Source organism: Gekko japonicus, unplaced genomic scaffold (assembly GCF_001447785.1).
Source record: "Gekko japonicus isolate JY-2015 unplaced genomic scaffold, Gekko_japonicus_V1.1 scaffold266, whole genome shotgun sequence".
In the NCBI taxonomy this organism is placed as follows: domain Eukaryota; kingdom Metazoa; phylum Chordata; class Lepidosauria; order Squamata; family Gekkonidae; genus Gekko; species Gekko japonicus.
Genome location: NW_015166428.1, coordinates 541,224 through 553,910, shown reverse-complemented (window position 1 = coordinate 553,910; position 12,687 = coordinate 541,224). Strand labels below are relative to the sequence as shown.

The 12,687-nt window shown below is 45.2% G+C and overlaps 1 protein-coding gene across 1 annotated transcript in view; it reads right to left on the bottom strand.

The window, feature by feature from the left end:
• FBN1 (fibrillin 1) overlaps nt 1–12,687 on the bottom strand; it is a 250,030-nt gene that overhangs the window by 96,927 nt on the left and 140,416 nt on the right. The window contains exons 19-24 of the mRNA XM_015411782.1: nt 9,571–9,624; nt 8,882–9,007; nt 7,377–7,502; nt 4,815–4,934; nt 2,575–2,712; nt 581–631 (exon numbers count right to left, since the gene is read on the bottom strand). Of these exons, the coding sequence (XP_015267268.1) occupies nt 581–631; nt 2,575–2,712; nt 4,815–4,934; nt 7,377–7,502; nt 8,882–9,007; nt 9,571–9,624 (615 nt within the window). The remainder of the gene's footprint in view (nt 1–580; nt 632–2,574; nt 2,713–4,814; nt 4,935–7,376; nt 7,503–8,881; nt 9,008–9,570; nt 9,625–12,687) is intronic.

Genomic DNA, 12,687 nt, shown 5'->3' with positions numbered 1-12,687 from the left:
GCTCTTTCTTTCTTTCCCTCCTTTCTTTCCCTCCTTTCTTTCCCTCCTTTCATTCTCTCCGTTTCCTCTTTCCCCCCTTCTTCCCTTCTCTCTCTTTCTTTCCCTCCTTCTTTCCTTCTCTTTCTTTTCCTCTTTCCTTCCTTCGTTCCTTCTCTCTACTCTCTCTCTCTTTCCTTCCTTCTTTCCTCCTTCTGCGGCCCAACTCTAGTGAGAAGGGGTTTAAAGTTTAAACCCCTTCTCTCTTTGCTCCCCCCCCCCCGCTGGCTGGGGAAGGGAAGGGGAGGCTTTTGAAGATGCCTTCCCCCCCCTTTTGCTTCCCCTTCTGACATCACTTCTGGTGATGTCAGGGGGCGTTGCATATGCTAATGACCTATTATGCTAATAGCCCAGTAGCTCATTAGCATACCGTATGCCGATGAGCTCCTGCAACTCTTTTTCTACGAAAAGACCCCTGACCTCAGCCAATCTTTTGTCTTGAAGATCCCATGAGGTGGAGCTTCATGGGGTCTCAATGAGTTGGTTGCAACTCGATGGCACACTTTACATTATTCACAACACATTTCAAAGCGACAGCACATACCTTCACACAGGGTCCCTCTTATCCTTGAGTATCCTCTTAAACATATTGGGTCTATAAAAGAAAAGCAAAAGGAGACCAATGCTAGGACTTGTTTCACTGAACACAGAAATGCATTTGATGCACAAATGAGAGCTTTGTGTGCAGAGAGTGTGCACGTGCAGGAGGGTCAACTTGAGGCTCACTGGACCCATTTCCTGACCTTCCATAAATTGTACATGCATGAGCTACATGAGTACAAGTTATATGCATCAGAGCCTATCCACAGGCAATGTTTATATGGAGAAGCTCTGTGCCCAAGAGCCAATCAGGACATGGAGGTCAGAGGGTGGGGCCAGCATGCACAATCCTACTCTCCCCCATCCACATCTTAGTTTTACATTCACATCATCTGCACTAAACTTATATCTCCTAAGTAAAAAAAATACAGAAGTAATCAAACCTATTAAATAAGTACAGTTTGACTGAAGGAACATGACAGCGATTACTTCTTTCTGCAACCAGTCCTGGCATCCACATTTTTTAAAGTGAGGTTAGGAAGGCTTAATTAACACTTGTGCTTGTAGCAAGCTTGTTCATGGCCTCGTTACACCTGCAAAAATTGGCAGGTATCTTGCCTATATTTCACATATATGCACAATGTATTTTGTCACAGTGACACTTGTCATTTCTTTTAGCCTCACCTATACTATGTGTTCATACCTTTAGCAGGGCTTCAAAAACTTTCCCAAAACTGTGATAAGTAGTGTCTACAGAAACTAAATATTATCTTCTAAAGAGAAATTATTATTATTGTCTTTACTGTTTTTGCAACCGGAGTCATAAACACCAAATTAGCATTCTAGACAATCCAAATTCTGCACCAAGAAATGGTGAATCCTGCAATATGTATAAATTATGTAAACTGTGTCTACAATGGTTACTAATTTGCATCCTTTACTCTAGTTGTGCTAGTTTTGCTAGTAAGCAGAAGGAAACAGTCTCATGCCAGGCACTGAAGGTTGGAACCATCCGGCTTTTCTGCTAGTGAAAGAAGCGTGTGTGTGTGTGTTGGGGGTGTCAAACAGTCCACCAAAAAGGTTAGGCAGGGAATAATGGGAACTGAGTGAAGAAAAGCCATGGGGCAGCTGTAGTGTAGAGGGGAATTACCTGTAGTTATCAAGGTTTTTAATGCTAAGGTTATCCCACAGGTTTTATTTGGGGCAGGCACTTGGATTAATAGGGTCTCCAAAAGTCCTTGACTGCCTACTTCTTCAATGTTTACTCCAGATAGCAGGTGTGTCAGCTGTGTGGCAGGGACTGCCCTCGGACTGGAATGTGCGTGGCATTCATTGGAGTCCAGGGCCTGGATTAGGTGTCTTCAACTTTTACATTTACTGAACGATAATTCCTTTAGAAATGTATGGGGGAAATGTGTGGATAAATCTATTAGAATTTCTTGGTTTCTCTCCTGTCGTACTTAGGGATATGGCTATTCTGAAGTTGTAAGGCTGATTAGGAAGAGGGGAATTAGGTAAGACTGGGTGAAAAAACTGGCTGGCCCAACCCTGAGGTCCTATCCCTCAAACCTTGAAAATCTCATTCAACCACTCCTGGGTGAGCTGCTGCCCGTCTGAGAGGACAATGCTGACTTGGATGGGGGGGGGGGGGGAAATACTGTGCTTCACTATAAAGCAGATTCATATGTGTTCACTCCTGGGATCCTTTTGACTGAAGGGCAGGATAAAAACAATTTTAAATAAATTAAATTAAGTAAAAGAAGAATCATAGCTAGAAGACTCCAAACTTCCTGGCACTCTCCTGTTGTGGCTATATTAAAAAAATATGGACCCAATGAGGCTTGACCCAGCCCTGTAGCTGCATGGCAAAATCATCTTCAAGAGCTTAATAGGTTTCAAACTGTGCTCTGGGAAACTCTACTCTATGAAGTCTTTTTTCCTACTTGTCCAAGCAATCCTTAAATAATAACTGGCCAGGACTAAAGCAAATAGCCTTACCTCGTTCACAAGGAACACAGGGGCTACCCCAAGCAGCACCAAGTGAAGAGCAGCACTGGGATTTCAACGTGGCCCCGTTGATGTTTATTTCACATCTTCCATTCACAACCGTCTTCCAGCAAGTGCCCTTAACAGTCTCTATTAGAACAGGAAAATAAAAACGGTCATTGCCATATACTTAGAGCAATACATTATTCGTCTCCACTCATATAAAATGTATCCAGTGTGCAAACTCATTGCAAGTTCGGTAACTGTCACAAGACCCATCCTGGTGACAAAGTTATTGTTGCCAACATACTACTCTTAAGTCAGGGTTGCCAGACCTGTGCCCGGCAATCTCAGGCACTTTGAGGGGCAAAGCCTGGGGAAGTTGCATAAATGCTGTGGCATCACTTCCAGGTCATTACCCACAAGTGTTGTCACAGCGTCACTGATGCCCCAGTGGTGGAATTCCCCAACCTCTATGGTAAGAACCATAGCAATTTGGGGGATTCCTAGAACATCACAGATGCTGTGACATTGTTTCCACCCCCCCATTTTTTCTCCTGCTACTTAATTAATCAAGATCGGGTGATGGAGGGCCGGGGCAGGCAAATGGTAAGCCTATTGTAATTCCAGATTTTCCAATTTATTTCTGACAAGATTAGGGGATGCATCACACCATTGCCCGTGGATGCAATCCTAGCAACTAGGCTGGTCAACGCCAGGCTCAAAACCCTACCATGTAGTCTTAGGAATTCCAAACTATGTCAAAATTCGAAGCAAGAGAGCAACAAAAAGCCAGCTGAAGAAAGCCCATTTACATAACTGAAAATCTCACTTAATATTACTAATAACTGAAATGTTGGTTAATGATCTATAAAGTTTTTGCAGTCCCAAATATGGGTTTGTTGGGAATTTTTTATGAGGAAATGGCACTCATGAGATCATAAGTATACATATTATAAACAATAAATGCACATAGGAGCACCCAGCATGATTGCTTTAGTGCACTGGCATAATTTGCACTTGGATTATTGGTATATGTTCACCTCTATCCCTGCCCTTTCTGTAAAGCATTCCTTGGACAGCACATATACAACCTGTACTGCACCAGTTACACTGGTTACTGGTGGAGTACCAAGTCAGGTTTAAGGTGTTAGTATTGACTTTCAAGGCCTTGAGTGGTCAGGGAGCCATGTACCTTCGGGACTGTCTCCTCCAATATGTCCCCAGAAGAATGCTGAGATTAGCTGATATCAACTTGTTGGTGCTCTCTGGCCCTAGGGAGGTCCTGCTGTCTTTGACTCGGGCCAGGGCTTTCTTGGTCCTGGCCCTGACCTGGTTGAACTCTCTGCCGAATAACATCAGGGCCCTGCGGGATCTGATGCAATTCTGCAGGGCCTGCAAGGCAGAGGTGTTCTGCCAGGCTTTTGGTTGAGGGCAGCAAGGGGAGGTTAAGACTGGCACCCTCTCTCTCTCTCTCTTTCTTTTATGGCCCCCACATACCCGTCCCTGCCCTGCTGTGCGGGGACAGTGGTGTGACCGGCAATGGAGGTCTATATCACCATCTTGATGGGTTTTAATTCTTGTTATTGTTAGTAACTTTAATTATATACTCATTGTATTTTAAAATGTTTAAAATGTTGTCAATTGCCCAGACCCTGCTCTGTAGCATGGGCGATTCATAAGTCTAATAGATAATAATAATAATAATTAATGCTACAAAGTGCCATCAAGCCACAGCCAACTTTTGGCAACCCCTCATGGGCGTTTTCAAGGCAAGAGACATTCAGAGGTGCCTCTGCGTAGCGACCCTGGACTTCCTTGGTGGTTTCCCATCACAATACTTAGCTTTTGAGTTCCAATGAGATCTGGCTAGTCTGAGCCAAAGGCATTCCTTAGCCCTGTAAAAATACTTGCCTGACATTCCCATCTTGTGCTGGTTATTATAGCATGCCACTTGCCTCTCCAATATATTTTACTCATTTTCTTTTGAAAAAAGAAACTGATTGCTGCAGGAGTCTGACATTTGGTTCCATACTGAGCCACTTTTGGCTCCAGAGCTACAGATCAGAGCCCTTCTGACCCCATAAACAGTAAAATAAATCAGAAGCCCTTTTATCATCCCAGCTCAGTGCATCCATAACTGCCTACATAAGTACAGTATCTGTGCAATTTTAAGGCATCATTAAATAGCTCAAAACTTGGAGTCATGACTGTGGCTGAAAAAAAGAACATGGCTCAAAAGAATACATTACCGATGCAGATGGTTTTTGTTGCATCCAAAGAACTTTCGGGGGAACATTCACAGACAAATGATCCCGCAGTATTCTTGCACACTCCATTAACACATGGGCTGGATTCGCACTCATCAATATCTACAATAAGACAAAAACAATATGAATTAATGGCCAGTGGAGGAGACAGAGCTTTTAGGTGGTTTCCTTCAGTCTGGTTATATAAATGAAAGAATCCTCCTCTGGTCAGAGACTTTGAAGCATCCATATGGGGGAGGCCCAATACCTGGCTTATTTGGCTTACATACTCTGGCATAAGATCATCAGGGCTACCCTTGTGCCTGATCCGGAAATTGCAGCTAGTGTAGAATGCGGCGGCACACTTGCATTCAGCCGGTGTTGTGCCAACTGTACTGGCCGCCAATCAAATACCGCATCTGGTTCAAGGTATGGTCTTGACCTTTAAAGCCCTATGCAGCCTGGGACCATCCTACCACACCAAATTACAGGCTCATGGACAGGAAACCAATGCAAACACAATATATACCATGAGATGGCAACCAATAGACACAAACTCTTCTTAAAGTTACTTATGGATAATGCAATGGTGCTCAATGTAACTTTTATGTTCCTTGTTATTTGTATCAGTACAAATATTACAACATGCAACATTGTCTATTCCTTACAATAACCAATAGTCCTAAACAACAGCATATTCTTTTACTCAATACAGCTTGTGAAAGATTCTGACGGGATCCCGGTTTACTTTCAACCCGTTTCTTTGTCTTTATCATTGTTTACATGATGAGAGGCTTCAATCAGCAAGACTTCAGATGTGAGCCACTGACTCACTTCTGCCTTATCTTTATCAAAGAATCCTCACACTTGAAGATTATATAAATGGAAGACTTCTGTGATTACTTCTGTGGCATACTGCTCCTGTCTATCGGTTGCCATCTCATGGCATACATTGTGTTTGCATTGGGACCATCATACCTACAGGACCGCCTCTCCCTATATGAGCCCCAGAGAGCTTTACGCTCTTCTGATCAACTCCTCCTGGTGATCCCCGCCTGAGAGATGTCTGCTTAGCCTCAACCAAGGCAAGGGCTTTTTTGGCCCTGGCCCCAACCTGGTGGGACATGCTGCCACCTGAGATCAGGGCCCTGCGGGACTTATTATAGTTCTGCAGAGCCTGTAAGACGGAGCTGTTCCTCCAGACTTTTGGCAGAGGCAGTGGACATTCAGCCATTCTGGCCACCCCTGGTCATGGCCCCTTCCCAGTGCCCTGCTGTTTGAGATAATATTATTGGGCACTGGAGCTTTCTGGGGTACCTATATCCACCTGATATGAGACATGGGGTTTGTTGTTATTGTTTATTGTGCCATTTTGCCCAAATGTGGCTACGGCAGAGTCGGCTGAAGCTAAATCCATTGAAGACGGAGGTCCTGTACCTGAGTCGGAAGGAGGGGATATGGGTATCAGGCTCCCCACGCTGGAAGGGGCATCTTTGGGGCTGGCCCAGAAGGTGAGGAGTCTGGGAATGAAACTGGATGCCTCTCTTACCACGGAGGCCCCGGTTACTGTAGCCACCCGATCTGCCTTTTTCCATCTTCGGCAGATTAGGTTGCTGAAACCTTTTCCCCCCCCGCCCAGACTTGGCTACAGTGACCCATGCAGTGGTCACTTCCAGGCTTGACTACTGTAATTCGGTCTACACAGGTTGAGGCTGACTTGGAAATTACAGCTGGTGCAAAATGCAGCAGCGCACCTGCTAATGGCAATGCCTGTGCGGGCTCATGTTTGGCAGGTACTCCGCCAATTGGATTGGTTAACAGTAGAGTTCTGGATCCACTTCAGGGTGTTGGCAATAACCTTTAAAGCCTTATATGGCCTGGGACCAACATATCTGAAGGACCGCGTCTTCCCGTATATGCCCCGAAGAGCACTACACTCTATGGATCAACACCTCCTGGTAGTCCCTGGCCCGAAAGACGTTCGTCTTGCCTTAACCAGGGCCAGGGCTTTTTCCACCCTGGCCCTTGCCTGGTGGAACATGCTCCCCATTGAGATCAGGGCCCTGCAGGATCTACTTCAATTCCTCAGGGCCTGCAAGACTGAGCTCTTCCACCAGGCCTTTGGCTGAGGCAGCGGACGTCCATATATGGTCTCCCTGAGGTGTTTGTCACTCTGTTAACAACTATTGGCTATGGCCAGGAACCTCCCACAACCAGAAATGTCTTTGTTATCAGCTGTGACCACCAGTTTAATATTTATGATGATGTTTTAAATTTTAATGTTATTGTATTAACTAATATATTTTATATAAATGAAATGTTACCACCTGCCCTGAGTCCACTTCTGGGAAGGGTGGGCTATAAATGTGAAGAAGTAAATAAATAAATGTATTGTTTCATTGGTTTTATTGTTTTTATTGTTTTATGGATTTTATGTTGTAAGCTGCCCTGAGCCCACTTGTGGGATAGGGTTGGGTATAAATTTAACTACAACAATAACAATAACTCTACGAACTGATTTTCAAACTAAGAATAGCTATAATGTTCAGGGATGTTTTCATTTACCTTCACATGTTTGTAGATCAGGCTTGAACACAAATCCCTTTGGGCAGGTGCAGGTGAAACTTCCAGGGGTATTTCTGCATTGTCCATTATCACAAAGCAGCGTGTTCAGGGCGCATTCGTCAATGTCTGTGAAGACAAACAGGACAGTCATTTGTGGTAACAAAAGAAGAAATTTTTTTTTGCTCTCCAGAGAAGCCACGGGAAAGAAGAAGCCTTGTGTTTTGTTGCTGCACTATAGTCGAGCCCAGTAACACTTAAAATACTAATAATGTTTTCCCGGAAGCAGGGGTCGTTTCGTAGAAAAAGAGCTAGGGGAACTCATTAGCATAACTCATTAGCATATGCCACACCCCCTGACATCAGGGGCCCGGCGGTGGACCTGCAAGGCCGGCGGGAGTGCGAGGAAGCCCCGCCAAGGCCCTCCCTGGCTACAGGCAGGCAGGGGCGGGGAGAGGCGGGGAGGAAGCAACTTACCCTCCCTCTTCTCCTGCCTCCTCCTGGCTGAATGAGGGCTGGAAGCGGGGCGGCTGGAAGCAGGGGGTGGGGCTTCATCATGTGCCCCGCCCCCCGCACCTCACCTGGGGGAACTGGGTTCCCCCGCGATCCCCCCCGAAATGACCTCTGCCCGGAAGATAGATTCAGGTGGGTAGCTGTGATGATCTGAAGCAACAGAACAAAGTTTGAGTCCAGCGGCACCTTTAAGATCCACAAAGTTTCATTCTGTGTACAAGTTTCATGTGCATGCACACTTCTTCAGATACCTGAAGATACCTGAAGAAGTGTTCATGCACACAAAAGTGTATACCCAGAATTAAACTTTGTTGCTCTTTAAGGTGCCATGTGGCAGAATTTTGGATTAAGGGAGATTTGTCCATTTATGTATAAGGTATATTGAATAGATGTAGCAAAGGCAGACTTTTGGTTTCTTCCCATGATACACTGCAGTATTGCCAAATTTCCCGGTTGCAAAGTGGTGCCTGGCTGTGAATGCTATGAGCTCTTTCCCACACATAGCTCACATTCCTTTAGCCAAATGCATTAAGTCTCAAGGCCGAATATCTAGAGATAACAGTGTTCAAAGCTCACTCATGAAAGCCTATACCCTGGGAAATGTTGTCGGTCTTTAAGGTACTACTGGACTCAAATCTTGTTCTGCTACTACAGACTAACCTACAGCCTTGTTTTCCTACTGGGGATGTTCCTCTGTGTGTGAATGTCCTGATGGAGGGAACAAGCATTGAGCCATTCATGGAAGAGGATACGCTCTGTCAAGAGGTGACAGCTAAGTGGTACATCCCGGTTAAGAACCATTATCTCTCTGAACCATTTTATCTCTGAATGCCTACTGGTAGAGCGGGAAGGGGAAAGGTAAATTCAGGGTGTTTACGCTCCGTTTCTGGGCTGCTGGGAATGGATTTGTGGTTTGATGCAACAAGATTGTTTTGAGGTTCTTACTGAGGCACCATCTCAGAAAACATTAGACAGGAATACGGAAAACTTCATACCAATGCAGTTTTTGCCAGTTGTATCCACTTCGTATCCAGCATTACAGATGCATTTGTACGTTCCACGAAGATTTTCACACTGCCCATTCGGACAGATGTCAGGATCCAGCGCACATTCATTGATATCTATTTGGAAGGGGGTTGAGAGAAAAGCAAAGTTCAATACTAATTTATGACCCTTCCCAGGCAATAAAAAAGCTCACTTAGGATGACACCGCACCCAGCTCTGGAGTTCTGTGATTGGAAATTCAGGTACATTGTTTGGTTCTGAAGAGTAGATGCAGGTGGGGGGGGGGGATGGGGGGGGGGGGGGGGAGACACAATGCTGGGAAAGGGAGGGGGAACCCTCTCTTCCCATGGCTTCTCACCAATCAAAAATACCTCCCATAATTGTTTTAAGCCCCAGTTGAGAAAACAGAAAGTCAGAACGGGTTACGTGGCACCTGTCTTTTTCCTGTAGTGAAAGTATTTACAATTTAGAGACATTCTCTTATGGACTTGTCTTAAACTCAGTTAGTTGTAGAACAAGAACATTTAACTGCCTTTCAATATGAAGTTGTTTTAAGCCATTCCTCACCCTAAGCCATCCTTACATATGCCCTCGATCCTTATATAGTGCTCTCCGCAAAAGATTCCACAGCAGTGCTAACATCCATGAGTTTTACAGGACTTGAGCATACTTTACTTACCAGTTCCTACTGCATTCATGCCAGGGCCACTGCTACAAAGACCATGATACTCATCTGAAATCAAAAGAGCAATATTTTAATAGACATATTTAATTGTGCCAGCATTAGCTCCTCTAGAGGTCTAGGATCCCTTTGAAGAATTCTAATCTCTCTCCCCTCTCTCTTTAAAAATCTTTCATGTTAACAGTATTTAAGAACATTCAATATTCAAACAGAACAATCCATAATCCATAGCAGCATCTGTGCATCTTCCTGATCTATCACGGTTATTGGGTAACACTTTGAACATTTGCAAATAAGCTAAAAATATTTCAGAAAGTTTGAGCAACTGTTAAGGGTCTCTCAGTGTCATCTTCCAATGTCCCCTTTCCAGGAGGGGACATGTGTAGGTGGGTAGAGTCGCCAGACTCCAGGTGGGGCTTGGAGGTCTCCCAGAATATTCAACTGACCTCCAAACTACAAAGATCAGTTCCCCTGGAGAAAATGGCAGCTTTGGAGGGCAGACTCTACAGCATCTCGCCCCTGCTCAGTTCCTTTCCTTCTCCAAACTCCACCCTCCCTCGGCTCCACCTGAAAATCTCCAGGAATTTTCCAACCCAGAGCTGGCAGCCCTAGTAAGGCAGTATTGTTTCAATGGGAAGAATAGAAATCTTAAGAACACCAGGAAAATGGTCCACAGCTCAGGCAGATGGTGCGCTGTTGTCACTTCTCCTTGAGTGGTGCCAGATCCTTGGCTGGCCAGGCTTGGGAAGTTGGAAACGGTAGGCTTACACCTGGTGGACCAGTTGATCCAGCAAGCTTCCCCTCCCAGACTAAGGCTAAAATAGGATAAGAAGGAAGCAGTTCCACCTGCTCTGGAAGCAGCACCTGGACTCATTCTGTGGCCAGGATACTGCAAATCCACCCGGGGCATGGTCTGGCCCAGGAGGTGCTGCAAGGGCAGCAAACCTGGCACTGGGCTACCTTGGCATGAGCCTGCTGCCTCTGCTGCTCCTGCTGGGTGCAGTCAGATCCTGGTGGGCTTGTGAGTGGGTCTTAATTGCCTGAGGACTTGAAGGGGCAGAGGGAAGTTCTGGCAGAGGAGCTCCAACTGCAGGCTCCTCGGGGGCAACCTCTGGAACAGATGGGCCAGGGGCATCTACCATGCAGGGGTCTCCTCGAGTCCCCAGGCTATGTTTCCGGCTCCTCTGGCTTCCCCTCTGAGGCTCCTGAGTCAGAGTCCAGAGCCAGCTCAGTGGGAGTCATGACACTCTGGTCATTCAGGAGCTCAGTAATGGATATGGAGGTGCTGGTGCCAGGACTGCTGGCAGCAACACAGTTTCTCAAGTGACGCAAGACCCATCTGAGGCTGGAATTAGTAATCTTGTCTGAATCTATACTACACATTTGATCTTAGCCAAAAGGCCAAGAAGTGAGAATGTATACAGCTGCTGCCCCCATGTAAATTGAGAATTATCTAGCACATTCATGACTCATGGTTCATTTAATCACAGCTGATATTATTAAAAGGATAAACTAGGACTGGTAAGGAGGAAAATTCCCAATGAAGCACCTGACCAAGGAACAGACAAACTGCTCTTCCTTCTGAAAGCTGATAACAATGATGTGCAGTTCCTGGAAAAGGAGCTATTCCTCCGTTCCCTTCCCCCCCACTCAAATCAAAAGCTGAAAGCCGTCCTATATTTTACCCTCCGTAAGCTGGCATCTTTAACAATAGGAGAGGTGCGCAAAACAGGCCAGAAGAAATTGCTTCCACATGTGTAAATGTTCTGTTAAATTAACTCAAATACAAAACAGAAGTCAATGGCACTGGGCCATTTACATTTACAAAATGGTTTAGCTCTACTGTGCAGCTACAAAAGGGAGAGCCGATAGGGCAGCTGAAGTTACTGGAAAGGCCTTTTCCTGCTCCGATAACTTTTCCAGCATTTTTTGTTGCTATCCAAACTAACGTGGCATACTGTAAAAGAGCAGACAACAATTCCTCTTTGAAGTTTGAACATCAGCTAAAGCTGAATTGGTGCTGAATGATCGTGCCACCGATTTGTCTCTTCTTTAACAGAGCCAATTAAAATAAAGATTAAAAATGTATAACTTTCTCAATGTATCTTTTTCCTAAAAAACCAGTGAGCCAAGTTCTGGGCTAGACATTCCAGAATATTGTGTTTTCTTGGGAGATTTGGCCAAAGACACCAGTGCATTTTTTGAAACCACAACTTCCATTTTTTAAAAAATAAAAAACACCCTCTTTTTTTTTGCATCCACAAATTGCAAAACATAAATGTGAGTCTTATGTACATTACTTGTGTTCCCAAAGCATTCGGCTCATGCCATTCTCCTAACATAAAAAAACAGTAACCTTGAAAATCCAGTCTAATGCAATTTGTGATGAAGGACTAGACTCCTGGTTAACGAAACTACTGAAATACATTTTGGCTGTGTCCTACTGTTCCTTCCTCCAACTTAAGCAGCAATTCTGCCAGAGAAAGAGCCACTTAAGTTGGAGGAAATCTCCTTAGGCTAGAGGAAGGTTTCAAACTTTGTTCAGAATAGTGATTGGATACCAGGTACCAAGCTAGGGATGCCAGCCTCCAGGTGGGACCTGGGGATTCCTTGGAATTACAACTCATCTCCAGACTACAGAGATCAGTTTCCCTGGAGAAAACGGCTGCTTTGGAGCATAGACTCTAGGGCATTGTACCCCACTGCGGTCTCGGTCCTCCACAGGTTCCACCCCCAAATTTCTAGGAGTTTCCCAACTTGGTGCTTGCAACCTCATGCCCTCACCTCCTCCCTCACCCCCTGCCAATGACCAGCGGGCACCGGGCAATGCTATACCAAGCAGAGATTTCTCCCCAGAATACAGCAAGTGTGAACAGCCTCCAGGTTTGAGTGATGCAAATATTTTGGGAGGTGAAACTTCATGGGGATCCCTAAGTTAAAGCATCATGAAAGTACAAGCCTTTAGGTTGAAATATATAGAATGCAATGGGTTGGATCCAGACTAAACTGGCAATTTCCACTGATTCTCCCTTCCTGCTGCAGGACCCCCCCACACACACACACATCCTCAGTTCTCCAGAAGCAGAATTTTGTGGAGATCGGTGGGCTGCAGGG